The sequence below is a fragment of the Bombina bombina genome, chromosome 6, assembly GCF_027579735.1.
Source record: "Bombina bombina isolate aBomBom1 chromosome 6, aBomBom1.pri, whole genome shotgun sequence".
Taxonomy (NCBI): domain Eukaryota; kingdom Metazoa; phylum Chordata; class Amphibia; order Anura; family Bombinatoridae; genus Bombina; species Bombina bombina.
This window is the reverse complement of record NC_069504.1, coordinates 491,942,621-491,970,401: the sequence shown is the minus strand read 5'-3', so window position 1 is coordinate 491,970,401 and position 27,781 is coordinate 491,942,621. Positions and strand designations below refer to the sequence as shown.

General features: G+C 38.6%; 1 protein-coding gene across 2 annotated transcripts; it reads right to left on the bottom strand.

Annotated features, from left to right (window-relative positions):
* Positions 1 to 217: 217 nt before the first annotated feature.
* Positions 218 to 18,856, bottom strand: SNUPN (snurportin 1). Of its 2 annotated transcripts, XM_053719879.1 has the most exons (10): positions 18,799 to 18,855; positions 10,245 to 10,334; positions 9,400 to 9,558; positions 8,311 to 8,470; positions 7,928 to 8,032; positions 7,754 to 7,850; positions 7,557 to 7,654; positions 1,996 to 2,073; positions 770 to 850; positions 218 to 648 (listed from the first exon to the last, which is right to left on the bottom strand). In XM_053719879.1, exons 3-10 carry the CDS (start codon positions 9,555 to 9,557, stop codon positions 394 to 396), a joined length of 1,032 nt encoding a protein of 343 aa, XP_053575854.1. In that variant the 5' UTR covers position 9,558; positions 10,245 to 10,334; positions 18,799 to 18,855; the 3' UTR covers positions 218 to 393. The 2 variants fall into 2 exon arrangements, with proteins under 2 accessions (XP_053575854.1, XP_053575855.1); XM_053719880.1 differs by lacking the exon at positions 7,928 to 8,032 and having other exon boundaries at positions 18,799 to 18,856.
* Between the last annotated feature and the right edge of the window lie 8,925 nt (positions 18,857 to 27,781).

Sequence of the window (27,781 nt, the reverse complement as noted above, 5' to 3'; positions counted from 1 at the left end):
AGAAACGCAAGCACATAGAAAGAACGTTTAAAATTGCTGATGTTACGCAGAAATCATGCAGGAGGGTAAAGACATGATTCGTTTTTAACCCTGTCCCTGCCAAAGCAGGCTGAAGTGTCTTACATAACCGATTGTGATGAAGTGGTACATTATTCTATTCATCAGCTCATCTATTCATTCAGCTCATCGACAGTCTGGGATTTCTCTGTGTCTTAAATAAAATTAAAAAAAAAACTGTTTTATTAGAAAAATGTTTCTATCGAATTACAAACATTGCACATATAAGGCTAGGTTTATCTGGCGGCCCAGTAAGTTTGCTATATCCAACGAGAGAAAGCACAACCATTAGGGGTATGATACAGCAATGTAGTAGGCAGACTTTTCCTTTTTTTGTCATTCTGTTGCTGGAAGTGTGGAAAGGTGTTCTAGTTCATATTTTCCACCCTCTGCTGCCCCCTTTCCACCCTTTTTATGTTCTAAGATCTGGCGCATTTGCTCTTGTGCATAGGAGGGCTTCTCTGCCAGATGCCCAGGTGGGGCAGGGAATCCTAAGATCTCAGGGGCCATGTAAGGTCGTAGCCACCCAACCAAAGGAGTACTGCCTGGAGTATAATGGGTATGATTGTGGTAAAACAGGAGACCATCTACCTATAAGAATAATAAAAGAATAATTAAAGCTATTAAACACTTTTGATACCTTTAAACTTGGTGCATACTTTTAAAGTTCTTGTCAATTTTAAAAAGGTTTTAAAACCGGGAGACACTGTACCTTAAAGGGGAAATCCTGCGTCAGAATCCTCTGCACATTTTCCAAAGAGCAAGAGAAGTTCTCCAGACGTTCAAATTTGTACTGAAGACAAAAAGATAGTAAGAAGAAAGTTTACAATAAATTAAAAAGGCTGATGAAAATAAAGATACTGTTAGAAAGGTTAGTGATGTAATTTTGTGTTGCTATTTCAGAAACAGCTATCTACCCCTTTAAACAAACAATGCCCCTTTTTACCCTTCCCTTGGTTAATTCTTTTTTCACTGCTACATTCCATTTCCTGGCACCTTCTCACATTGCCACAAGAGGGTAGACATCTCTCACACCCTCCTGTTGTAAAGCAACAGCTCTCTAATCAGTCTTCCTTAAAGCCCCAAAATGTCTCAAGCCGCACTATGCATTCTTTCCTACATGAAGGTTTGTTTTATGTCTAAGAAATTAATCACTGCTTTGCAAACGATCTGCATGTTAAATAAAAAAAACTTGTAAAACTAATTGTGTTAAAAAAAATGTTCATTGTATTGCAAGCCCAGGACCAATCCAGTGAAAAGCCTCTTGAATGCCGTTTATTTTAATTCATGTTCTGTAGTTAATTAGGGGCAGATATAAACACATATCAGCCAATCACTGTGCATTCTGCAAAATACACTGCAGCCACTCAGAGGAAAGTGGAAACCCTACAATTGTCAGAGTTAATAATGCATAATTAAACATTTTATGTGGAATATAATTTTCAGTTTAATGAATCATTAAAGGGACAGTCAACACCAGAATTTTTGTTGTTTAAAAAGAAAGATAATCCCTTTATTACCCATTCCCCAGTTTTGCACAACCAACACAGTTATAATAATACAAGTTTTACCTCTGTAATTATCTTGTATCTAAGCTTCTGCTGACTGCCCCCTTATTTCAGTTCTTTTGACAGACTTGCATTTTAGCCAATCAGTGCTCACTCCTAAGTCACTTCACGTGCATGAGCTCAATGCTATCTATATGAAACACATGAACTAATGCCCTCTAGTGATCAAAATGCAGTCTTCAAGGTCTAAGAAATTAGCATATGAACCTCCTAAGTTTAGCTTTCAACTAAGAATACCAAGAGAACAAAGCAAAATTGGTGATAAAAGTAAATTGGAAAGTTGTTTAAAATTACACAACCCTATTTAAATCACAAGTTATTTTTGGACTTGACTGTCCCTTTAAAAGAAATGGGCAGGCATGAAACTCACAGGGTTGATTTTGGAAATCTCACACAGTCCATCTTCTTCTTGCAGCTTTGATTGGAGCCAATAGAAGCGAAAATCCGTCTGGGAAGAGAAAAAATGTTAATGAGTCAGGGCGTATACAAAAGTTGCACTTGCATCAAGTGACTACTACACATAAAGTGATGACTCTAGCATTGTTGCTACTGCTACCAAAACTGCCATCAAAAGGGATATGAAACCAAAAAAAAAATTGTTCTTTTGTGACTCAGAGCATCCAATTTCCAATTTAATTCTAAAATCAAATTTGCTTTGTTCTTTGTTGAAGGGATACCTAGGTAGGTGTCTGGAGCACTACATGGTAGGAAATAGTGCTGCCATCTAGTGCTAAATGGATAACATTCTTTCAAAACTGTTGCCATAAAGTGCTTCAGACATGTGTACACTCCTGAGCTTACGTCTCTGCCTTTCAACAAAAGACACCAAAAGAACAATAACATTTGATCAAAGCTCTAAATAAGAAAGTTTTTCGGAAATGTATGCACACTCAAATCAGCACCTTCACCAGTGCTCCCTCCACGACCAGTTTTGTGAGTGGCCCAGCAGTGAAACAGTTCATTAGAGCAATTAGTAAACACTACACAATGCAGACTGCAAACTGTGGTTCCCTTATTAACTGTTTCACTGCTGGGCCGCTCACAAAACTAGCCTTAGCGGGAACACTAACCTTCACACAAGTGTTTTTCTCTACGATGGAAAAAAATATTCATATTATTCTATATTAAATACAATGATTTACTTTAAAAAAATGCTGATTTTTTTTTTAATTATTAATGGAAGATTTCCATTATTAGATTTTCTTTATTAAAGAGAGGCAAAAACTATAAATATTTATATGAGGTTATATCAAAGATAGTAAGACAGCCACACACACACACACTATCTTTTTTCTGCAAGCCATCAACAGTCAGAATGTACCTTAAAAGGCATACTAAAGTATATTATACAATTCTAACAAGTTAATAATAAATGTACAATGGAAAGTTTCCTTTTTTTTTTACTATGAATAATTAAACATTTTATGGGAATTTAAAATGTTAGTTTAATATCCCTTTAAATGCAATTATAAAACAATTGTCCAATTTACTTCCACTAACATAATGTGCACAGTTGTTGTTTTTTTATATTTACACTTTTTGAGTCACCAGCTCATACTGAGCATGTATAAGCAAAAAAACACAAGATTATTCCAGGGGGAAATAGGGTAAGAAACCACCTTCAAAGTCCCTCTTAGATAAACCTACGTAGCCTTAGCAGGACAGTGCCTAATGCCAAAGTAAATTGTATATATAGGGAAAAGAGAAAGAAGCATTATTCCGCACACTTACATGGAGCGTGGTTGCTAACAATCATAGCTTATTAGCTTGGATAATAGGGAAAACAATAAAACTTAAACGTTTATTTAAGGTTTATTAAAATAAATGGACATTGCTATCAATATAAAATGTAATGATTAAAAGTATACAAAAATACAGGACTGCCCCCCTACACAGATAACTTATAAGTGTCTCCCATACAAGAAATGACAGGTGTATTCAGGAGTGGATATTAGTCCTCATCGAAACAGGGTACCGTGATTAACAAAGGTCCCTTTAAACTAGAGCAACTGCTAGGTTTATGTTCCTATTGCTGGACCCCAACATTATTACCATACCGGTATCCCGTTATGAAAGTACGATTATTAGAAGAGTTACTATATCCCCAATTAAGGCTAACAATTAAGTAAGTTACGATTTGGTGCAGAGAGGCACTTGTAAGTAATCTGTGTAGGGGGGCAGTCCTGTATTTTTGTATACTTTTATCTGTGTAGGGGGGCAGTCCTGTATTTTTGTATACTTTTAATCATTACATTTTATATTGATGGCAATGTCCATTTATTTTGATAAACCTTAAATAAATCTTAAGTTTTATTGTTTTCCCTCTTATCAAGCTATGATTGTTAGCAACCACCCTCCATATAAGTGTGCCGAATAATGCTTCTCTCTCTTTCTTTTACAAGATATGACGAGTCCACGGATTTCATCCTTACTTATGGGATATCGCCTCCTGGTCAGCAGGAGGAGGCAAAGAGCTCCACAGCAGAGCTGCATGAATAGCTCCTCCCTTCCCTCCCCCTCCAGTCATTCTCTTTGCCTGTGTTAGTGATAGGAAGAGGCAAAGTGAGGTGTTAGTTATAGATTCTTCAATCAAGTGTTTATTATTTTTAAAGTAGTGCCACAGTGTGCTACTCTGTTCTGGGGTATAGCCTAGACCAAATCACTCTCTTCAATTCAAAAGAGAAGCATTTGGTGGCTTCAAAGCAATGGGAACTTGTGGAACATATTTTTCACAGTGCCTCCCATAGATGTATGCTGCCCTGCTTGTAAAAGTCTGAGGGAGTCAATACTCAGTACTTTTTATTTCCATAGGCCAACGTGAAGAGAAGGAAAGAACTTCACAAGCCAGGTGAGATGCCTTGCTGCCGGGCAGACAAAGTCTAAGGTAAGGGCTAATCTTTATTTTCTGGGAACAAGCAAACAGAAATGACTTAGCACTCTATTTGTGGACTATTCCTGAGATGTAGAGAAAGGGTTATCAGCAGGTTCCTTAAAAGGGACAGATTTTTGCTTTATCTATTTCGAACGTCCGGCAGATATTCCGGATGTTCAACCTTTTTGTCAGGCTCCGACTAGATTCCGGCCTGTGTTTAGACCTATTGCTCCTCCTTGGAGTTTGGGTTTAGTTTTTAAGGTTCTTCAAGGGGTTCCGTTTGAACCTATGCATTCCATAGATATTAAATTGTTATCTTGGAAAGTTTATTTTTAATTGCTATTTTTTCTGCTCGCAGAGTTTCTGGGCATTACAATGTGATTCACCTTACCTTATTTTTCTTTCCAATAAGGTAGTGTTACGTACCAAACTTGGTTTTCTTCCTAAGGTTGTTTCCAACAAAGATATTAATCAAGAAATTATTGTTCCTTCATTGTGTCCTATTCCTTCTGCTAAGAAGGAGCGTCGGTTTCATAACTTGGACGTGGTCCGTGCCCTGAAGTTTTACTTGCAGGCGACTACAGAATTTCGTCAATCATTATTTGTTTTTTTTTCTGGAAATCGTAGGGGTCAGAAAGCTGCGGCTACCTCTTTTTCTTTTTGGCTTTAGAGTTTCATCAATTTGCATATGAGACTGCTGGACGACAGCCTCCTGATAGAATACGGCTCTTTCTGCTAGGGCTGTGGCTTCCTCATGGGCCTTTAAAGATGATGCTTCTATTGAACAGATTGCAAGGCTGCAACTTGGTCGTCTCTTCATATTTTTTCCAAATTTTCAAATTTGATACTTTTGCCTCGTCTGAGGTTGTTTTTTGGGAGAAAGTTTTCCAAGCAGTGGTGCCTTTTGTTTGGGTTCCTGTCTTGTCCCTCCCTTTCATCCATGTCCTATAGCTTTGGTATTGTATCCCATAAGTAAGGATGAAATCCGTGGACTCGTCATATCTTGTAAAAGAAAAGGAAATTTATGCTTACCTAATAAATTTATTTATTTTACGATATGACGAGTCCACGGCCCACCCTGTCATTTTCTAAGACAGGTCTTTCTTTTTATTTAACTTCAGTCACCTCTGCTCCTTGGCTTTTCCTTTCTCTTCCTAACTTCGGTCGAATGACTGGAGGGGGAGGGAAGGGAGGAGCTATTTATGCAGCTCTGCTGTGGAGCTCTTTGCCTCCTCCTGCTGACCAGGAGGCGATATCCCATAAGTAAGGATGAAATCAGTGGACTCGTCATATCGTAAAAGAAATAAATTTATCAGGTAAGCATAAATTTCCTTTTTCCCCTATACCTACTGAGCATGTGCAGGAAGTCACAGAATATACATATATGCATTTGTGATAGGCTGATGCAGACATCCCAACTCTCCCGGAAGGTCCGGGAGTCTCCCGCATTGATAAAGCTGCTCCCTGACACCTGCAAATTAAACACAATCTCCCGGAAATATCGGTTCTAGAGAAAATCAAATGTGTGCCTGCACTTTTCATTTCTACCTCTAGGTGTCACTGTTCTGTTATTGCTCAATGTAAATAGTTTCTGCGTTCCTCTCTAGACTTTTCTTCCCGTTCCTCATCTATTCTCTAGTGCGGTGCGCAGCAGACCTGATATAGGCGAGTTGTGCAGGCTCCCATACTCTATGTATTGTGCAGGCTCCCATAAACATTTTCAACTATTTCATAATCAGAGGAATTCTGAATTGGGGGGGCTGGGGGCACAATAGTGAGGTGGTACAGTGAGGTACTATACAGAGGTGGTACAGTGAAGTACTATAGTGAGGTTGGCATGCAGTAATGTAGTATAGTGAGGGGCGCGGGGGCACCTCCCTGAAATGGGTTTTTGCAGGTTGGGATGTCTGCTGATGGCTGTCACATGCTAGAGGAGTGGAAATAGACTAACTTTGAAAACACTATAACTTTGAAATTTGTCAGAAAAACATCTACTACTGATTTGAAGTTCAGACTAAGTGCTATCACATTGTCTTTTTATCATGCATTTCTTAAATAGTCAAATCTACTGTATTTACTGGTCCTTTAGCTTCTTTATGGGAGCTAAATATATGGTTACTAAGAAGAATTTGTGTAATAATAATAAAATATTACAACAAATATTATTGCGTCAGAAAGTCATTTAAATTAAGTTAACCATAAATTGTTTCCTAGTTTTTCATATCCCCATGTGTTATGCCATATGTGTAATCTGAAGAAGAAAAAAAAAAGATCTATGAGCCTTTACACAAAAAAAAGACAGTTACAGAGAAGATAACAAAATGACTTCCTAACCTTCAGCTTGCAACTGCACATGAGGTATGCGACTAAGGAGCTTATTAACCAATGCCCAACCATTGCGCTCTTACCGTTACAAAATGAAAAAAAAAAGAAAGCTAAAATAGCCTATTTTTAGCTGTATTTTTAGCAATATTATTCTAGGACTATACAGACCCAGCATACCATTACCCATTATAAAGAAGCCGGTTTTATAACACTTATTGCTAAAAGTCTTTTTGAAACATTGTGCAGTAGGGTACAATTATTTAGATATTAAGAAGAATACTTCTGTTTGGATTGCTCTATTTTAGGATATTAATACAGAGCAAGCATAAAGTCTCACCCAAACATTGACACTGCATGCATGAAATGTAGACAGAAATAATAGCGCTGTTTTCTCCACAGAAACTTTTGTCAGCCGGTTGGCATTAAGAAGTAGCTGGGTGGGGGCAGTGTAATTTTTCTAATATTTTATCATTTTCTGCTATCCAAAGCACAAGTGAATTGCATAATTTAACATAGATGTATTTAATGATAATTTGTGCAATAGAAATTGAACAATTTTAATATTAGCTATTTATGTTTGGCTAAAATCTTAGCCGGGTGGTCAATAAAATCAGCCTGGTGGTGCACCCGCTAAAAAGGTCCTGGGGAGAACACTGTAGTAGTTTAAATTGTAACACTTCCCACAACATCTGACATTTGCAATAACATTTATTAGCCTACTAAATATTCTTTACCTGACAGTCATACACTGGGTGACCCCTCCAGCACATGACATCCAGAACGTAATATGTTCTCATCTCTTCACTGTATATACAGTCAAGGATTGTGTAGTCTGTAAAGAAAATCAAGAAAATAGTCAATCAATACAGAATCTCATATGACTTCCATAATCCCCTCCCCACTTTCCCTAGCGGCACTCTCTCATGCTAACCTTTCCCAGTGGCGCTGTTATGCCGGTTGCCTCCAGGAAGCAATGACGGGAACCTGTTCACACAATACCCACTCCTGGTGTATGCTGCTGTTGAGCCCTTGGGTAAACAAAGTAATACATTGATAAAAAGAAAGGTTAATAATGAGTTGTTTTTAATGAATTAAAAGTGCTCACCCGTGAAGCCACAATCAGTGAACGCTTTCCCACAGGACACACTATAAGCGACCACATATCTGACAAGTCCTCAGGTACTTCAATCAACCATTCAGAGAGCATAAGCTGCGAAAATGATGTAAGAAAGTAATGAGGAGAGGAACAAAAGGTAGGAAGCACAATGACAATCACTACTATTACACTTTGCTAACAGATCACCTATATACCTCTATATAAGGGTACACAAGTTAAAATTTTCATACAGGAGGAGCCGATAGAGCTATTCTTTAGGAAATTGGCAATTAAACAAATGCAAAGGAAACAGCAAATGAGAGATATACACAGAGAACATAAAAAGATGACAGTGAGAGACGTACACAGACATGAGATGGACCTTCACCTACTTGGTTAGCATAATGTCTTGGTAGCTTCTTCCCAGGATCCACGTCCATCTCATCTCCATCCTCCAGTTCAACCTCTTCATCATCCTTTTTTTCCTCATCCTTCTGTTCCCAGTCTCCCTCTGCCAGGCGTCGAGCATGATTCATATAGTCTAATCGCTTCCTAAGTTTAGAAAAAAAGAAGTCAGTGCTCATTCCAAAGAGACATTACAGATTTGTTCAATTGTATTTATTGTGAAGGGTAAAAAGCAGAGAATCTGACTGCATTGTGTAAGGATAATGCTAGGAATAACAATGTCAAGACTTGAAATAGCTGGGGGGTTCTATTGTATCCCCACCTATACTGAAAATGTCAGTACTGGTTAAAGGAAGCTTCATAAACAAGAATGTGCGGAAGAAGTCACACTAACAATGGGGGGTGGGAGGAGAAAGATACTAAAATGTTTTTTTCAATTGTCCTTAGTAATGGCTTATATGAATATAGACAGATAGAAGGATGGCTTTGAATGTATAAACAGAAATAAGATAATGGAACCTGCTCTCCCTGTAACCTCAGTCCATTTGACTGGATTGATGTATCAATTAGCAGTAACAGCTATTTCATATACAAATAAGCCTAAAGGAGCAATGTCTCATACATTTCAATCTTAAAGGGACAGGAAACCCCAAAAGGTTCTTTCATGATTTGGATAGAACATATCATTTTAAACAATTTTCCAATGTACTTTTTTTAAATTTGCTTCATTATCTTAATATCCTTTGCTGAAGGAGCAGTAATTTGCTACTGGCAGCTATCCGAACACATCTAGTTAGCCAATCACAAGAGACAAATGTGTGCAGAAACCAATCAGCACCTAGCTACCACTGGTGTAGGATATGTGAATATTTGTTTTCAACAAGGGATACCAAAATAACTAAGAACATTTGAAAATAGAAGTGAATTTAAAAGTGTCTTAAAATTACATGTTCTATCTGAATCCTGCAAGTTTAATTTGGACTTTCCTATCACCTTTAAGGAGAAAGCAATTTTACAGCACACTGGCCCCTTAAGTGGTTGGATCTCTATCATACAGTCATTAAGGGTTCACTCACGCCTTCTGCAGTTCCAAAAGTTTTCTCCTGCGCTCACTTTGCTCTAGTGAGCTATATTTGCCCTTATACTGAGAAAGCCTTGGGTGTGGAGCAGAAGTACTGTTAAGGCATGAAGAGACAGAAAAGCTGCCAGCAAGGGCATCGGTTAGGGCATCCATCCTTTAAACAAGAAGAAAAAAATTAATATAATAAAATAAGGCAATTTAAATAGTCATGTGGGGAAAACAATTGTGTTAATACAGGATCATCACCAAACACCAGCATAAAATGTAGAATGTGTGACCTAGTAAATGTATTTTAGACTAATAAAATAATACAACTTGCTTACAAATGTTTTTAAACATCAGATCAACTTCAAGATGCATTTTTTCCCGATTTCTGGGTTTGCTGTGTTATTTTGATGTGGCTGGTATCATGGAGTTCGTGGCTCCGGATTACAGCGCCCAACTCTAATCTAAGGGTTAGTACATCTGTACTGAATTGCCTAGTGGACAAACAAGTTCTTGCTCGCAAACTACGATTATTGCCATTTAAAAAGCTGTCCACTTTTTATTGTTCAAGCTTAGGTTCTGGAATCAGATTTCGTCATCAGATAAAAATGAATTAATTATTTGGCTAGCCTTAAGGTACTATTAATTGGAAATCAAATTCATTTTTGTAATGTATTATACTATATATTAACAATCAAGCTCTGCATTGAAAACGATTGACATACAAAATACAGCTTTTCTAAACAGTAATGTTTACATTAATCCATATCCAGTGCTCGAAAAATATCACCATGGATTGCTAGTCAGTAATAAACAAAATTTACTAGTACACTCAGTGTAAGATTTCTTACTTACCCTCTATAATTACTAGCCCTGAGGAACTTTTAAACCCAGGAAAACTTTGAAAAGCCTCTTAAGTGTTTATTTTCTCTCTTCTGCTGTAGCCTGTTGAAGATGGAAAAGAATGATCAAATAGACTGATTAAACAGTTACTGTGTAGAATGTATCACAGGTTTTTGGAGCCAGGATCACAGAAATTGGAGAAAAAAAAAATCAATTTAAAGGGAGACTGAACCCAAAATTTTTCTTTCGCGATTCAGATAGAGTATGCAATTTTAAGCAACTTTCTAATTTACTCCTATTATCAAATTTTCTTCATTCTCTTGGTATGTTTATTTGAAAAGCAAGAATGTAAGTTTAGATGCCGGCCCATTTTTGGTGAACAACCTGGGATGTCCTTGCTGATTGGACAGCACCAATAAACAAGTGCTGTCCGTGGTTCTGAACCAAATATTTGCTGGCTCCTTAGCTTAGATGCCTTCTTTTTCAAATAAAGATAGCAAGAGAATGAAGAAAAATTGATAATAGAAGTAAATTAGAAAGTTGCTTAAAATTGCATGCTCTATCTGAATCACGAAAGAAAAAATTAGGTTCAGTATCCCTTTAATTTACAGGAAAACCCTGAAAAATTAAATAAAATATTTTTGCGGTGCATAATAAAACAAAAGGGAAATCTGAGCTTTAGATCTCTCTTTAAATTGCCTTACAGTATTCTTATCTCTCTCTTATGTATCTGAGGGAGATACATTTATCTCCAACAGTACTCAACAGGAACATAACATCAATTTTTACATTAATTGTTCTACAACTCATGTAATTTACCTGCTAACATGCAAAATCTGTAAAATATAGTATACAGGCAAAACCATAAGACCACTAAAGGAAAGATTCTTAGAACATATACGTTCTATAGAAGACGATTTTTCAGATACCCCAGTTGCGAGACATTTTAAAACCCTTCATAACGCCGACTCTTCTGCCTTATATGTCCAGGGTATAGATTTTGTACCTGTTTGGAGAAGTGTGTGTGTGTGTGTGGGGGGGGGGGTACGGGGGGAGTGACAGAGAAACAGCCTTAAATAAAGGAGTTCTTTTGGATCTTTAACTACAAACAAGCTTTCCTGAGGGTCTCAATATGAGACGCGATCTTGATTTATTTACCTAAACTGGGGTGATTAAATTGACTCACAATAGTAGGCCTATTTTTCATCTTTATTAGGCACAATTGTATTTATTAGTGACTTTTTAATATCTCAGACAAAATGTCATATTGAGCTTTGGCTCACTTTGATATCTATCTGAACTGTACATATTTAACAATTATTTTCAATATTTCACCTTACATGTAGATATACTTAGATAGGATATGATCAATATAGGTCTTATCGACTCACGCATGACATCCATGTTGGCACAAAAGGTTCCTTATCTATGTTGGACACAGACTAATTTGAACTCGCTTTATAATGTGAAGCGATACATTGCCACACATAAAACATATAACATGCTAATTTTGCTATAGTGAGTGTATGCTTTGTTTTCCCCTTATCTTGACAGTTGAGGCTTTTTCTTCTATTTTTCCTAATAGTACATAACCTGAATAAGGCTTTCTTCTTTAGGATTCACTGAGCCACAATTTTAAAGGTAGATGATTCCTTGGTCACGTTGCCTTTAATTAAATCCTACTCATCTAAGCATTAAGAACAAATTTGTTTATAATACATATAAGCCTTACATTTAAGTATATTTTTTTCTAATTACATACTAGGCATATTATGTGATAGGATTCTTTATTGGCATACATAAATGCTAGATTTTTTGTTAAGGTTCGTCTTGCTTTACATAGTAAATAATGTTCTTTCTACAACAGGTGTGATCATTTTCAAGGCAATTAGTTTGTTATATAGAGGTGTCTAAACAGGAGCCCAGGTATGCAGTGATCAAGTGCGCAACCGCATGAAATGCGTCTGTTGGATTGATGTTTTTATCACTGAACGTATGACTTGGTTTTACCCTTTTCTATAATAAAGACTGGATTTTATTTCTACGTTGACGTTCCCTGTCAGTGTGTCTCTGCTATCTTTGGATATATATTTCCTTGTTTGACGTGTATAGCAGGCACGTTTGCTGGAGACGCCGTCATTGGGTTCTGGACCTATAAGGAGTGACTTCCCGCCCACTCTCCATTGCGCTGCCAGAACACACACGGAGGAGGAGGTAAGGAAGATGTTGCGCTCCCCTATGGCTTGACACTTTGTATATTAATTCTTATCACCTTTGTCGGAAGTCTAGGCCATGAAACAAGTTTATCATAGCCCATTATAGATGTATTAAGTGACTGCTAAGTAAGGCAGCACTAATCTTTTAATTGCTTTTCCAAAAAAACTGCATTTGTAGTTTAACTTTTCATTGTTGAAAATCAAAGAAAGAGAATAAGGTTGTTACATTTTGTTATATTTTTTAACTCTAAAGAACAGTTTAACCCCTTAATGGATACAAATGTACCCTGTACGTGGTGTGTCCTTAAAGGGACACTGAACCCATTGTTTTTCTTTTGTGATTCAGATAGAGCATGCAATTTTAAGCAACTTTCTAATTTACTCCTATTAGCAAATGTTCTTCATTCTCTTGGTATCTTTATTTTAAAAGCAAGAATGTAAGTTTAGATGCCGGCCCATTTTGGTGAACAACCTGGGTTGTTCTTGCTGATTGGTGGATACATTTATCCACTAATAAACAAGTGCAGTCCAGGGTTCTGGACTTTCTTTTTCAAATAAAGATAGTAAGAGAACAAAGAAAAATTGATAATAGGAGTAAATTAGAAAGTTGCTTAAAATTGCATGCTTTATCTGAATCACAAAAGAAAAATGTTCAGTATCCCTTTAAGGGTTTTTAGCCTGGTAACAGTGTGGGTCCTGCTGAAAGCAACAAACCACGCTACTACTCCATGAAGGTTTATCATCCAGCTGGTATTTTACCGACAAGGACAGTATTTTTTACATTCAGGTCAAATTTGAAAATAAGGATTTAATACAGAAATAAAGATGCTATCATGGTCAAACTTCTTCTAAGTGTATAGGAATCAAATTGTAGACAAATAACAATTTAAACTCAGTCCTAGCAGCTTTGGTTTCCGATATATGCTGTATAATTATTTATGCAAATGTATGCTAATGATGGCCGAAATTTTTATCCCCAGAAAATGTGGCAACCCTAGCTAGATGCCTCCCTCCAGGAGGCATTCAACAATAGTAAAATTCATTACTGGTTAATTCATTATTCCAACATTAAATAAAGTTAAAAAGAAACAAAATACATAAGTTTAATTAATAAAACTATTCTAAAAAATGAGTACAATCTATTGTGGGGTATAGTTACAATATAGTATCAAATCCAACTCATTTCCAACTAAGTATCGAAAATAGAGCAAGTTATTTTTTTTTTAAGATAGAGATTTTTCATTACTCTATTTTTCTATTTTGTTGCTTTTTAACTTTATTTAATGTTGGAAAAAACGAATTAACCAGTAAAGAATTTTAAATTTTACCTCTGTGTGAGATATCTGTTTCAGGGTATTCCCCATTTTATATAATCGAATAACACAATCACATTTCATTTGTTTCCTTGGTGGTGCTATCCATTTTAAGACTTGCTCACCCCTAAAGGGGTAATATAGGCGCATCCAAATACTTCTGTTTTTATATTTCTATTTAATCCAATATTATTGTTTTTATTGGCTGCTTTGGATGTATAGTGGATACTAACTGCCTGCACTCTTTACTTTTTACTGTTTTTATACCTATCTAATATTGTAACCACATTGAACCAAACATGGTATAAATTAAAGGGATAGAAAGCACTTTTGCAATATACTATTAGCAAAAATGCTTCTATTAAAAGTTAATGTTTTCTGCGGCATACCCCCCAATCCTGTGAGGGCCTGTGCACCAATATTCAAACACCACACCTTCTCAGAGAGTCAGTTGTGGCTTGTATGATACAAATTAAGTCTTCACAGATGCAATACACATAATCTTCAGCTCTCTGAGCTTTAATGTTGGTGCACAGCCCTCACAGGATATGTGCGTATGCCGCAGAAAAACAGTAATAACTATTAATAGAAGCATTTTTGCTAATAGAAGTATATTGCAAAAGTGCTTCAATTTCATATTCAAATGCACCCATGCACATTTCAATTTTGACATTTCTATCCCTTTAATATATTCCATGTTTGGTTCAATGTGGTCACAAATTTGTTATACTGCAGAGACAATATTAGAAGTAAACCCGTTTAGTAGTGAAAACTTACTTTGATACATTTCTATTACAATCACACTATACTAAACGTATTATTAAGTAACACATGTTTTGTAAAGTTAAATTGTAATAGAAATGTATCAAAGTAAGTTTTCACAGTACTTAAAGGGTTAGAAATCTTTTCAAATTTGTATGAATGAAAAATAAATTATAAGATACCTCAATACTTAAACTTTTACATACACTTACTTTAATCCAAAAACGAAGCTTCTAATACAAATGAAATCATATTTTAATTTCTTCTAAAAACGGCTCTAACGACCGCCCATAAAGAAGGCTGGAGTTCTCAAGAATTAATTCTCACATCCTCCAATCGCACTGCACTATCACATCCCATTAAAACTGACCAATCAAGAAATAGAACTCTTTAGACTCTGATTTTGTGTACCTAAGAAGTTTTCTTATTGGCTAAGAACGCAACCTTAGTCTGTGAGTGAACATCGGACATGTTATGCCTTTTGCAAAATTGCATGCGCTGTATAATTCAAGTGCAATCGCATGCGCGCTGTACACTTGAACTCCTGTTCGCCATTTTTATTTCTCTGCTCCCACGCATGGGCAGACGCAGCCTACAGTCATAATCACACTGATTATGACATTGTCAAATATGCTCGTCAGTCTGGGGGTTTCTAAACACTTAGCTAGAAATTATGCAGTAGCTCTGTGGGTTCCTCCAAGTCTGACTTGCATTGCCTATGTCCGCTCCGTCTTCTGATCTCGGCTGTGCCACTCCCACAATGTTACACAGTGCAGGATTGATGACAAGCCAGCTGACACTAAACTAGTAGAAATCCATTTGCGCATGCGTGGGTCAGATACCATAGGAAATGCGCATGCGGGCCGCCATGATTGTTCTACTCAGGTAGAACACGCTAATTTCCTGTTAGTAATGAGGACAAAAAATGGGCTTGGCAGCAATAATAATTTAATCAGGGAAATACAAGTAAACCAAAAAAAATTGCTTATACATGTCATTTGCACTTTATAAGTATTTGATAAAAGGTTTTGAAATATGGAAAGTTTATTTTGGGGTTTACTATCCCTTCAACAGGTCTACTTCTAATATAGCAACCTCATTGTAACAAATGTGTTATTAATAAATAACACTTAAACAGAATAGAAATAAAAAGGTACGGTACAGTAAAAATGTGTAGGGGGCTAAAGAAAAAAGAAAAACAAAAAAAAGGCATGTGGATCTTGGAAATGGATAACATTCTTGAAACACTGCTGCCATCTAGTGCTCCCGAAATGGGCCGCCTCCTTAAGCATACGTCCATAGTTTTCAACAAAAAATACCAAGAGAACAAAGAAAAAATTATAATAAAACTAAATTAGAAAGCAGTTTAAAATTGAATGCTCTGTCTAGATCATGAAAGAAAAACTTTGGGTTTCATATCCCTTTAAATATGTTTTTGACTGGTTTACAGAGGTTGGGCATTTCACGTTACAGATTTCTGAAGAAAAGATGGAGGCCCCTTATAGTTTAAAAGCACTATTAGTGATCTTCCTAAAGGTATTAAACACAATTATTTTTTTAGTGATACTTTGAGGGCTTGGCATAAGGAATATATAATAGGAAATGTACATTTTCTGTGACTCCTTGTTTATCTAATTTCTTACCTGGGATGACATCACGATTTATAGATTGGAAACAATATGGGGTATCTTATAGCTATCAGTGAACCACACCAAGTAGCAAAACCTTTAAAACGTTTGCCGTTTTTAAGGGAGTATTTAATACTCCCAATAAAATATTTTTCTCTAATCTATTGTGGAGAGGAATTATTACAATTCAAGGGTGTAGACTCGGAATAAACTTGGGTCAAATCTATTTGTATGTTATTTAATCAAGTGTGTTGTTCTAAATGTCAAGCATACAATGTGGACATCATACATAGACTATGGTAATGCTCATTAGTGCAACATTGTTGGGGGAAATTTTAGATTTCAATATAAAATGTGGTCGCCATCTTCGGTATTCTTTTACTGCTGAAGTTCACAAATTCCATTTGTTTTTATGCCTGAGGAAAAGACCATCGGTCTAGAAACGCGTAGCAAATCTTGTATGGATTAGCAAATCTTGTATGGATTAAAGATTTTAACTTTATTATACGGAAGTTGTCCCATACTTTCATTTATCTAACCTGGAGAGGTTTTTCATTCCAAATACCCATTGGAATCTGCAGTATACGTGCTGCACAGCCGTGGAGTCACTTCAATCAAGCAACGCTGAGATCCACCTGCCTGCATTACACCTGAGGCCACCCAGTGTGCTAACCACTGAGAGTGTTAGTCTGCCTGATAGCACCGGTCACAGAACGGTGCAGAGATTTTCGGTAAGCCTTTCTGAATACTTTGTCTCTCTGAGCCTGTAACAACAGTATCACGCTATGTGGCGCCCTCTTTTTTCCTAATTTTCTGAAGTTCACGAATGCACGTCTAAATTATAGCATTTCCTTTCATTTTAAAGGGACAGTAAACTGAGATTGTAATATTAAATGCTTAAGTATGCATAATAATAAAGGGATATTGCAAATGTTTATTTTTCACCAATTTCCTTTCATTTAACTCTGAAATAGTGGGTTTTCCAATTCAGAGAATTAGAAGTGAACACTGCAGACCCTGCTACATATCTATCAATAACTGGCTTTAGCAAAGGAGTCTATATAAGATACTTCAAAATAGTAGCAAACCTGATCTATCCCAGTAACACCTCTGAATTGGCTTCATATAAGGCAAGTTGTCTGTGTGGGAAAGGAAATATGGCAACTGAAAAACAACTGCAGCAAAGTATTAATGTTCGCACAGCTGCTGTGTTCATTTAATAAAATACAGCACAATTGTCTTTCTTAAAGGGACATATAACCCCTTGTACTTACAAGGATAGTTGAAAATTAGAGGCATGGAATGTGTTTATATGCAACCAATAATGTGAAAATAAAATACTTAGATTAGAGCATTTTCTATTTGCACATTTATGTCCCTTAAGTATTTATTTTAACCATAAAAAAACAATTATCTGGATTAAATATGGACTGTCAGTCTATGGAGTGTGGAATTAGAAACACCAAAATGAGAAGTCAGTTAAAGATACCAAATGACGGACAGTCCAAGTACATATTGGCCTATTATTATTAAAGGGTTTATTGACTATAGGCTTCTGTGCCCTTCACAGTGATAGTAAGTAGAGAAAATGTACTGAGTACCCCAGCTCTGCCTCAAGCACCTTATTTCCAGGGATGTGGGTAGTGTTGACTTATCCAGCCCATCAGTAGCTGTATTGATAGTATAACAATATTAACAATGGTAATGCAGTGGAAGTGATTGAAAATATGTGTGCATCATCCTAATTAAATTTTGAGAAAGCAGATGTTGGAAAAGATGACTAAAAGAATGTGCCTGATACCATTTTTTTCTTTGGTAAGCGCATGCTCAGAAGATCAATGGCATAAGATATGTGAAGACATTCACAGTTAGTTATTGAACCACACACTTAAAACTTCCTCAAACCCTGCATATATAAATAATGAGCTGATGATGCAGTTTGATTAACATTAACACTTTATTCAGTTCTAGAACAGTTTTTAATGCTTACAAAATGCATGCTAATAGTTCTCGTGAAAATCTTTAGATTTCATATAGTGCACGTTTCTACTGTTAGTGCAGGCTGCACCTTGTGGTTTAGAACAGCCAATAGTGTACATTCAGCAACACTGGACGAATGTAAGAGTGAAAAAAAGTTACTAATGCATCAAGAAAGAGAGAAAATTGGTCACACCTGATAAAAATGTTGATGGCATTTGCAATATATAAGGAATAAAGATTATGTTTAATACATATACCTTCAGGTAGATGTACAAACACTGTTGCAAAATGTTAACATCATTGTTGGGTAAAGCTTGAGTTTATTGTTCTAAAATATTTACGCCCATACTTCTACTCTATTGCTTTTGTATCAACCTCCTTGTCATCCTACCAGCATATTAAGCTCTTGGAGTGCCTGAGGCAACAGAGATAACGTAACTGCTATTAAGTTTTAACCCAATAATAAAGACCCTGCAATATATTTTAGAATAAAGTAAGGTTGGGTGACAAAGAAAGTAAGTCAGAACAAAAATTATATCATACTCTAAATAAAAAAAATATATAAAAACGCGATCTTAACCACATTACCTCCCTACAAACTCTCATCAACATAACCAACATCAATTCACTATGCACACCCATGCTTACCACTTTCTAAAAGCCCTACCTGATGACGTCACGTGCCGCATCCGAAATCGCCGGAAAATGAAAAAAATAAACCGGAAGAAAAAACACTAGGTCAGCATCAACCGGATATCAATTTTGATGCACAAGTGATTTGTGTCATGTGATTTTGCTTGTTGCTTAGGCGCATTACTTTTAGGAACTGGCTTGCCCGGCAGGTGGCGATGTAACTACTGGCTGTGCTCTTTGCCTGCGTGTCAATATGCGGCAAATTGCTAGTATTTTTATTCGTTGTTATTTTAAATTTCCTAAGCCCGTCTTCATGCCCGTGCCCACTGCCTTTCGCCACCCCATTGTACCGTTACGCATGCAGTCCTATAATGATGACTTGTAATTGCAATGTCATTGTTTATCATTGTCACACACCTGTGCTCGCTTTGTGTTTTTTTCTGTAACTATATCCACACACAACTTACCTTGATTTTTCAACTAACAAACATTTTTAGAGAACAGCTTGTAGAAATACCAAACTGGCAAATAATCATATAGAATGCAAAAAGATGTATTTTTGTTTTATTTTCTGTACTGAGATTGGTAAATATCAACAGTAATCATTTCCAAAATATTTCAAAGGCTTTATGGTTCCATCACGTGACGTCATCTTTGAAAAAGCTCCAGCGAAACGCATTAGTGTAGTAGCGCATAGGGGGCAGGGATAGGCAAGGTGGCCCTTGCAGTGTCCACCACCCATTTTGCAGGGGGCAGGGAGGAGTAGGACAGATGAATGCTGGTCCTGACTCCTTCTTGACACAGACGGCACCATGTTTTGCGGGGTTGGGGCTGCACCCAAGGAACGCCGCCTAGTAGTGGGATAGTGAGTGAGAGGGAAGAAGCAAGCTGCCTGCAGTGCAGCCTGTGTCAACCATCCATGACCCGTCCCGATCCTTGATCTGTGCGGCAGCGTGGTGCTGGTGTCTGTGTGTAGAAGACCGCTGCCTACTCTGATAAACCTTACCTAACCAAATAGGTAACCAACCATGATGATCATGCGATTAACATCAAGGTGGGTGAGTTTGGTTAAGAGTTGCAGACTCTCAATACAAAAAAAAAAAAAGGTTAGAATTTTGAAAACATTTTATACTAGTATACCACAAGCAGTCTTTATATAAATGTTATTTTAAACTTATTTGATTAGATGACTTGTGTAACTAGACCAGGGGCAACCAACAAGCAGCCCATTTGTCAGCAAAGTGCCGCTCTCCTGACTTATAGAAACTTAGAATGTGTTGGTCGATAGGAACCATTCGGCCCATCTAGTCTGCCCAATTTTCTGGATACTTTTATTAGTTCCTGGCCTTATCTTATACCTAGCATAGCCTTATGCCTATCCCATGCATTTTTAAATTTCTTCACTGTCTCTACCACTTCTGCTGGATGGCTTTTCCACCATGCATCCACTACCCTCTCAGTAAAGAGAGTGTTTTGTGATGTTTTTAATTTGAAATGTACCTTGGTGTCATTCACTAAGGCCTGTACTTTGGAAAATGTCCGCCACAGTCTTGGTCCGTGCCTATCCCTGATAGGGAGTCAGAGGTTTGCCAATGCTATAAACTGATGTCATCCAGGTCTGTTATTTTACAAATTCTATTCACAATAAATGCTATGTTTTAATTATTCTTTAACCAAGTAGTTGGTTACTAGCACAAAGACTTTGGCCACCACACAGGATTTATTACCATTTATAATGTCTTTTAAGTGGCATTTTATAATTAAAAGTGGAATAGCCTAATTTAGAATATATTTTGGCTTTATAGTAAATTGGATTAGGTCTCCTGATTTTGTTAAGCCACTCCCCATCCTGCCCACCACATATCACACATTTTTGACAAGAGGGTGCCTCTTTTGAATTTTAAAATGTTGGGACGTATAATACAGGGCGTCTCTTCACCTGAGTTGGGCCAAGCTCATTGTAAATATTAAAACACCTCACACCAATGTCACCTGGCAGCAAACACCCATGTCTAGGGAAGAAATGACTCAGAAGAGACTCAAAACACACAGTTTTTACTGTGGGGGTTTGGGACACTTCAAAAGAATCCCCTCCAAAGAATCAGTGTTTTATTAAACCTGCTACAGCACCTGAGGGCCAAACTAGAGCTAGGACTGCTAAAACCCCTAAGACACAGCTACCAGATCATCAGGCCAATAAACTGACAGTCAACTCTGTTGTTTCATCTGAGAGACAAGGGTAGGATAAATGTAAAAGCTGCTATGTCATATAAAGTTCAGATCAGACCTGAAACTCATTCCTTGCCACAGAAGTATGAACAGCCGATTAAGGAGAGGACACAGCTGTAAAATAAATGAAAGATAGGATGGACAGTGTGAGGTCAATCCTGAAGCTAATTTTTTGAATCCAGCCTATGAATTTTACTCCACTGATGAAGAGGAAGACTTACAGACCACTAGTTCCTGTTTCTCTGTCACACTTAAGACCATTGCTGCTACCTTTTCCAGCTCTGACAAACAACCCACTCACAAGGTATGAACAAGTCAGAACTATTCTGTACCCCCTCCTTACACAGTTTGTGTTTCTCAGTTACCCTCTGATGCTATTGAGGAATATATTAAGTATATATTTTTTAAGTTAAATGTTTCTGGAGTCCATTTCCTCGAGAGTAAGCTGGCACAAGAAAGATCTTGTTTGTAACATTCCTTGATGAAGCAGCATTCACAAAGGCATTGACGTATGATGAGTTTTCCTTTGGAGAAGACCTTGTCAGAGTGGACATTGTTAATGGCTCTCTACATTCCATTACACAGCAGTCTCAACATCATCACATTTTAACCACCTGTTATGGACTCACTGCTACAGTCCGTCCTAACAACATATCTTCTGGCTTTGTGAAGGCATCAGATTGCACCTGTTTCACACTGACTACCTTATCTGCTATGAAAAGGCTTTGGATGCCTAGAAGTCACCCAAGGTGGGGGGGCGGGGTACTGTCAGGATCCCATAAGGTACTGTCAGGATCCCATAAGCTCTTTTTGTGCAAAACTGCATGACAGGGATGCAGCTGGTTATTTCCCAAACTATGTCTTTCCTGGGATAGAGCCAGGGACTCCAGGTTCAGAGTCCAGCTTGCTCTGTTTGTGCCATTAGAGCAGCGGTCGCCAACCAGTTGTCCATGGACCACTGGTGGCCCACAAGAAGATGTTGGTGGTCCTTGACACCATCAAGCAGGAATTAATATCCTCTGATGGTGTCACCCCCGTCGCGCCGCAACTCCCTACAGTGCCTGGCTGGACATCAGTGAAAACCGACGGAGGAGGAGTTAAATTAAAATCTCCCTACGCACGTTGCGTAGTACTGCGCAACTTGCGTAGCTAGATTGTATTTTTAACTCCTCCCGTCCGGCGTGCTGCTCAGAGGAAGATGCTTCCATTCTAAAGCCAGCAGAGATTATATAGTCTTGGCTTGAAATAGTAGAATTAAAGTATATAAAAAACAAAATCTTAAAAAAAACAATTTCTCTCTTATATTTAATTTATTTTCTTTCCTTTACCTGTCTCTTTGTAGTAGTTTTCCTAATTCCTTCAGATGGACTTACATCAATGTTTGTCTTTCTCCAATCCATCTTCTTTTTTTATTTATTAAATATTAATTATTTTTCATTCTATTAACTTTCCCGGGCACAAAGCCATTCCACCTGAATTCCAGTAATTTCCATCCAGCAGATCAGCCATATCCCACCGAAATTATAGTAATTGCCAGTAACATCAGTCGTGGTTAGCTCACATCCATATTAAGAGCTTTCTGATATAAACTTAATTTATTACTCTAATGTCTGTCCATGATCATAAGTAGTTTTGAATAATTCCTAACTGGGGAGGTAACTTGGAAGTCTTGTGGTCCTTTTAAACATAATTATTTTTCCCCCCACTTTCTGCCTCTCTGTTTCCAGCTCAAAAGTTGGCACTCACCCTTCATCTGTCATTTGGAAGTATTCTCTCAGTTCTGTCATTCAATTAGTTAATTCCAAAACATAATTTTCAAAAATGTGTAAATATATACATAATGTAAAGTTAGTATGTATGTGTATGTATATATATATATATATACACAAAGAGGATTGTACCTTTTAAAAAAAATATCATGTTAGTGGTCCACGGGATTCAAAATTGTGAGTTTAGTGGTCCCTGAGGTCCGAAAGGTTGGCGACCCCTGCATTAGAGGATGTTTATTTGCAGGGAATTGTGCAAGAATATTATCAGCAGGTGTGTCTCCCAGCTCTGCCCTATCTGGATGCCAGCCAATCAGGGAAGCTAATTATATATTGAGCAGCCTATCCTGTTTCTCCTTGCTCTGGTATTGGAGTCTCTCCTACGTTTGTGTTCCTGGTTCCTGTTTGTTACTGGTGTTCCTGATTGTGACCTTGTCTAATTTTGGATACTTGCTTCATGCCTTTGAATCTTGGACTGTCCTGACCTTGTCTCTGCATTTGGCACAGTTAGTACTTTTGCTTGGACTTTCCCTGTTATAGTTTCCCATTTACAGTACCTTATTGCCTGCTGTACCAATTTGTTTGTTCTGTCTCCAGCATTGCCTTTGTCTGCTGCTGCTTGCAGACTGTATTCAGCACCCTAGTATCCCTTGCTTGGCCCAGAAGCAGGCACTCCCTTATGCTTGGACTAGAAGTGGGCATCCCTTTTTGCTTGGTATCCTTTTGCTTGGCCCTGAAATGGGAACTCCCTTTTGCTTGGCTCAGAAGCGGGCACTACAGTCCTTGACCCTGAAGTGGGCAATTCAGATCTTAGCTCTTGTCTGTCTCAACTTGCAGCTGAATATCATCTATACTGGTTTGTTACAATTTGATCTAGTTAACACTTGCCTGTACCTGTTTCCCTGTACAATCTGTTTCAGGACATTCCTTGCTATTTGCCTGTGTAAATTTCTCCTAATAAATAGGACTGTTGTATATATTTAAGTGTCCACTCTATTGCTATGCCATCTGCCCAGCTTCCCACTATCCCATCCATTGAGTTCCATCCTGTTAAAGAGGTCATAACCCTGACACCAAGAGAATGAAGCAAATTTAATAATAAAAGTAAATTGGGGCAGAGCATGCCGGCAAGCGCAATGACTGCAGTCTGAAAGACTTCCGTAGCTCATTTTGATAGAGGGGAAAACCTCTTGAAGAAGAGGCAATGTTCTAAATGAATGCAGTCAAGATAGGCAAATGCATCTGCTGTAACATATGTCACTTGCCTTCACATCCTACCTCACGATTAATGCAGGTGCAATCTCCAAGGTATGCTCCCAACGTACCCTGTGTCAGGATGCCAGGAATCAGACTGAGACGAGAAGTGCAAAAATAATCACATTATTAATAGCAAAAAATAATAAAAAGTCCACAAGTCAAATAACAAGCCAGGAGTCAAAACCAGAGCTGGTAGTCAGACGAGCCGAGTCAGGAGCCAAAGCGAATAGTCAGACGAGCCGGAATCAGGAACAAGGAAAACAGCAGAGTCAGGAAAAAGCCAGGGATCAGGAACCAGGAAGGACGTCAGGCAGCCAGGTAATACACAGGAACTCTCACAAACAGGTCTGAGACAACGCAAAGGCAAAGCATACTGAACAGAGGCCCTTTAAATAATAAGTGATGACATCACAATTCTGAGACTGCATCCTGTCTCACATGGATAATGCACACCAGTCTGGCCATAAAAGTGCAGATAGTGCAGAATTATATAACATTATATTAGTGCTATCGTTATAAAACCTTATATTCCCTTTTAATTTTTTTTAAATATGACAGTTTTTCAGACCCGCTCTCTGTGCTCTTCTGAGGCGGTCTGTTTTTATTACACAGTGCATCGGGCCAGCTGTATAGTCACAGCCCAGCCCGACCACTATGTGCAGAATTATATAACATTATTTTTTAGGTTTACTGTCCCTTTAAATGCTGTTTTTCATTCGTGGTCCTCCTTGATCCTAACGAGATTGTACGCTCCTCTCAAATCAAGTTTAGTAAAGACCGTAGCTCCCTTGAGGCGGTAAAAGAGTTCCGTAATGAGCGGAATAGGGTAAGCATTCTTAATGGTAAGACGATTAAGACCTCTATAATCGATGCATGGTCTTAACTCGCCACCCTTTTTCTTCACAAAGAAGAAGCCAGCCCCTGCAACAGAGCAGGATTTGCGGATGATCCCCCATGACAGAGCATCAGCAACATACTTCTCCATAGCACAATTCTCTACAACAGACAGAGGGTACACCCAGCCCCGAGGAGGAATGGCTCCGGGTTGCAGGTCTATGGCATAATCGTAAAACCGGTGAGGAGGCAACGTACTGGCACGCACCTTGTCAAAAACGTCTAGTAACTCTCGGTACTCCTCTGGCAATTGAGATACCGAAGAAGTGCACAAGACTTTAACTGGTTTCCGAAGACAAGTGGAAATACATTGCGGGGACCACGACAAAATTTCGTACCTGCGCCAGTCGAGACTGGGATTGTGCTTTTGGAGCCAGGGATAACCCAGAACAACCGGAAAATGCGGAGAGTTTATCACCTGGAACTGGAGGGTTTCAAAATGGAGAGCCCCAACAGCCATGGACAACGGAGCAGTTTCGTGAGTAACGAGTGCAGACTGAAGGGGCCTGCCATCCATGGCTTCAATAGCAAGCGGAACGGACCGAGGCAAAACAGGAATGGAGTGCTTTGATACAAAAGCACTGTCAATTAAATAGCCTGCAGCACCGGAGTCAACATGAGCCTGAGTGACTATGGAGGAGTCCACCCAGGAAAGGACAACCATGACCAAAGGTTTCTCTTTAAGCGGTTCCGGGGACCAGGATAAACCACCCAAGGTCTGCCCCCGACAGGACCTTAGGTGTGAGCGTTTCCCGGCCGTGTAGGACAGGACTTCAAAAGGTGGCCCTGTAACCCACAATAGAGACAGAGCCCCTCCCTCCTCCTAAAGGCCCTCTCCGCCGCGGAGAGACGTGTGAATCCCAACTGCATCGGCTCAGCAGTACCTAGTGACTCGGAACCAGGAGGCATGGGAGGAGAGGGAGGCATGGGTGGGAATGAACACATAGGAGACAACGGAACAGGAGGCTTCTGCAAGCGCTCCTTGAAAGAGTGCCTCTCTCTGAGTCTGATGTCAATTAGGATAAAAAAAAGACACCAATGCCTCGAGATCCGCTGGTAAATCTCTGGCAGCAATTTCGTCTTTAATCGCATCAGAGAGCCCATGAAAAAAGGCAGCAACAAGGGCTTCATTATTCCAACCTACCTCTGCGGCAAGCGTACGGGACTCAATAGCATACTGAGCAACAGATCTTGTACCTTGCTGAATGGACATGAGTCGTTTAGCAGCAGAGGAGGAACGAGCCGGAACATCAAATACCCTTCGAAAGGAGGCCACAAATTCAGGGTAATTTTAAATCACAGGTTTATTAGTCTCCCACAAGGGATTAGCCCAGGCAAGAGCTGTGTCAGAGAGTAACGAGATGAGAAATCCCACCTTAGCTCTGTCAGAGGGAAACGCCTGAGGTAACATCTCAAAGTAAATGCCCACCTGGTTCAAAAACCCTCTGCACTGAATAGGATCACCTCCATATCGCTGAGGTAGAGGTGCAGAACTGAACATGCTCCTGGTAGGCATGGGTGCAGCAGCGGAAACAGGAGCAGCCATAACTTGCGGGACACTTTGGTCCAAATGTGCAGTCAGCAGGGTTTGCAGGGCAAATTGATCCAAGCGGTGATCCTGTACATCCATCCTGGAAATGATGGCAGGTAAAGGTGGATAATTAGCACCATCAGGATTCATGGCTTTTGCGTAATGTCAGGATGCCAGGAATCAGACTGAGACGAGAAGTGCAAAAATAATCACACCTTTATTAATAGCAAAAAATAATAAAAAGTCCACAAGTCAAATAACAAGCCAGGAGTCAAAACCAGAGCTGATAGTCAGACAAGCCGAGTCAGGAGCCAAAGCGAATAGTCAGACGAGCCGGAATCAGGAACAAGGAAAACAGCAGAGTCAGGAACAAGCCAGGGATCAGGAACCAGGAAGGACGTCAGGCAGCCAGGTAATACACAGGAACTCTCACAAACAGGTCTGAGACAACGCAAAGGCAAAGCATACTGAACAGAGGCCCTTTAAATAATAAGTGATGACATCACAATTCTGAGACTGCATCCTGTCTCACATGGATGATGCACACCAGTCTGGCCATAAAAGGAAGTGCAGGAAATTAGCAGCATCCCCCACAATGCACCATAGTCAGTAAGAGAGGTGAGTAAAATGGCTGCCAGCAGCACATAGCAAACAAAACAGGGAAAAACCCTGACACCCTGGCAATTACTTCAAGCACCGGTCAAAAAAGTTGTTCAGGAACCACTTGGCCACACTCAGCCTGAAAGAAGCGGCTCAGACCCAACATCACAACAGGGCTTATGGAGCAGCAGACAATAATTCAGGGAGACGAACAGACTCTGGTGAGTTGAGGCATCTCCCCTCTTTTACTGGCCAAATGTATAATATTGCTACTTGGCAATTTTGATAACGAGCTGTAGCCTAACACCACCTAAAATCATCTAATCGCAACTCCTCTTTAGACCTGGCTGGGGGCTTGGAATGGAGTATTTCTCGTTGCTCTATTTTCCGCCAATAAACAGTGATTGAACAGAGACACTAAGATATATAATGTGCTTGCACTTGTTAATTGATCATTAAATTACGCTTTATTATTCATAATTATTTTACTTGACCATATCTAGCACAGGAGAAAGTTTGTTTAAGTTTCATGAGCCACATTTTTATTTGCACGCTGCAAATGGTAGTTTAAATAATTACCTCTCACCTCTCCATTTAAACACGGAAACAATCTAAAACAGTCACTGTACAACCTTACATTTAACGGGCACTAGATGACAAAGGGTTCATTTAAGATGGACCTTCCAGGGGCAGGTCCTTTTGTTTTATACTTTTACAAATTTCAGATAAAACCAGATTTT

Excerpts from the sequence above, each read along its gene's own strand:
- SNUPN (XM_053719879.1), bottom strand. The coding sequence starts at position 9,557 with ATGGATGCCCTAACCGATGCCCTTGCTGGCAGCTTTTCTGTCTCTTCA. Across the intron at positions 7,851-7,927 it reads CACTGATTGTGGCTTCACGG|GGCTCAACAGCAGCATACAC; the intron begins GTGAGCACTTTT and ends TGTTTACCCAAG. Across the intron at positions 2,074-7,556 it reads ACCCAGTGTATGACTGTCAG|ACGGATTTTCGCTTCTATTG; the intron begins GTAAAGAATATT and ends TTCTCTTCCCAG.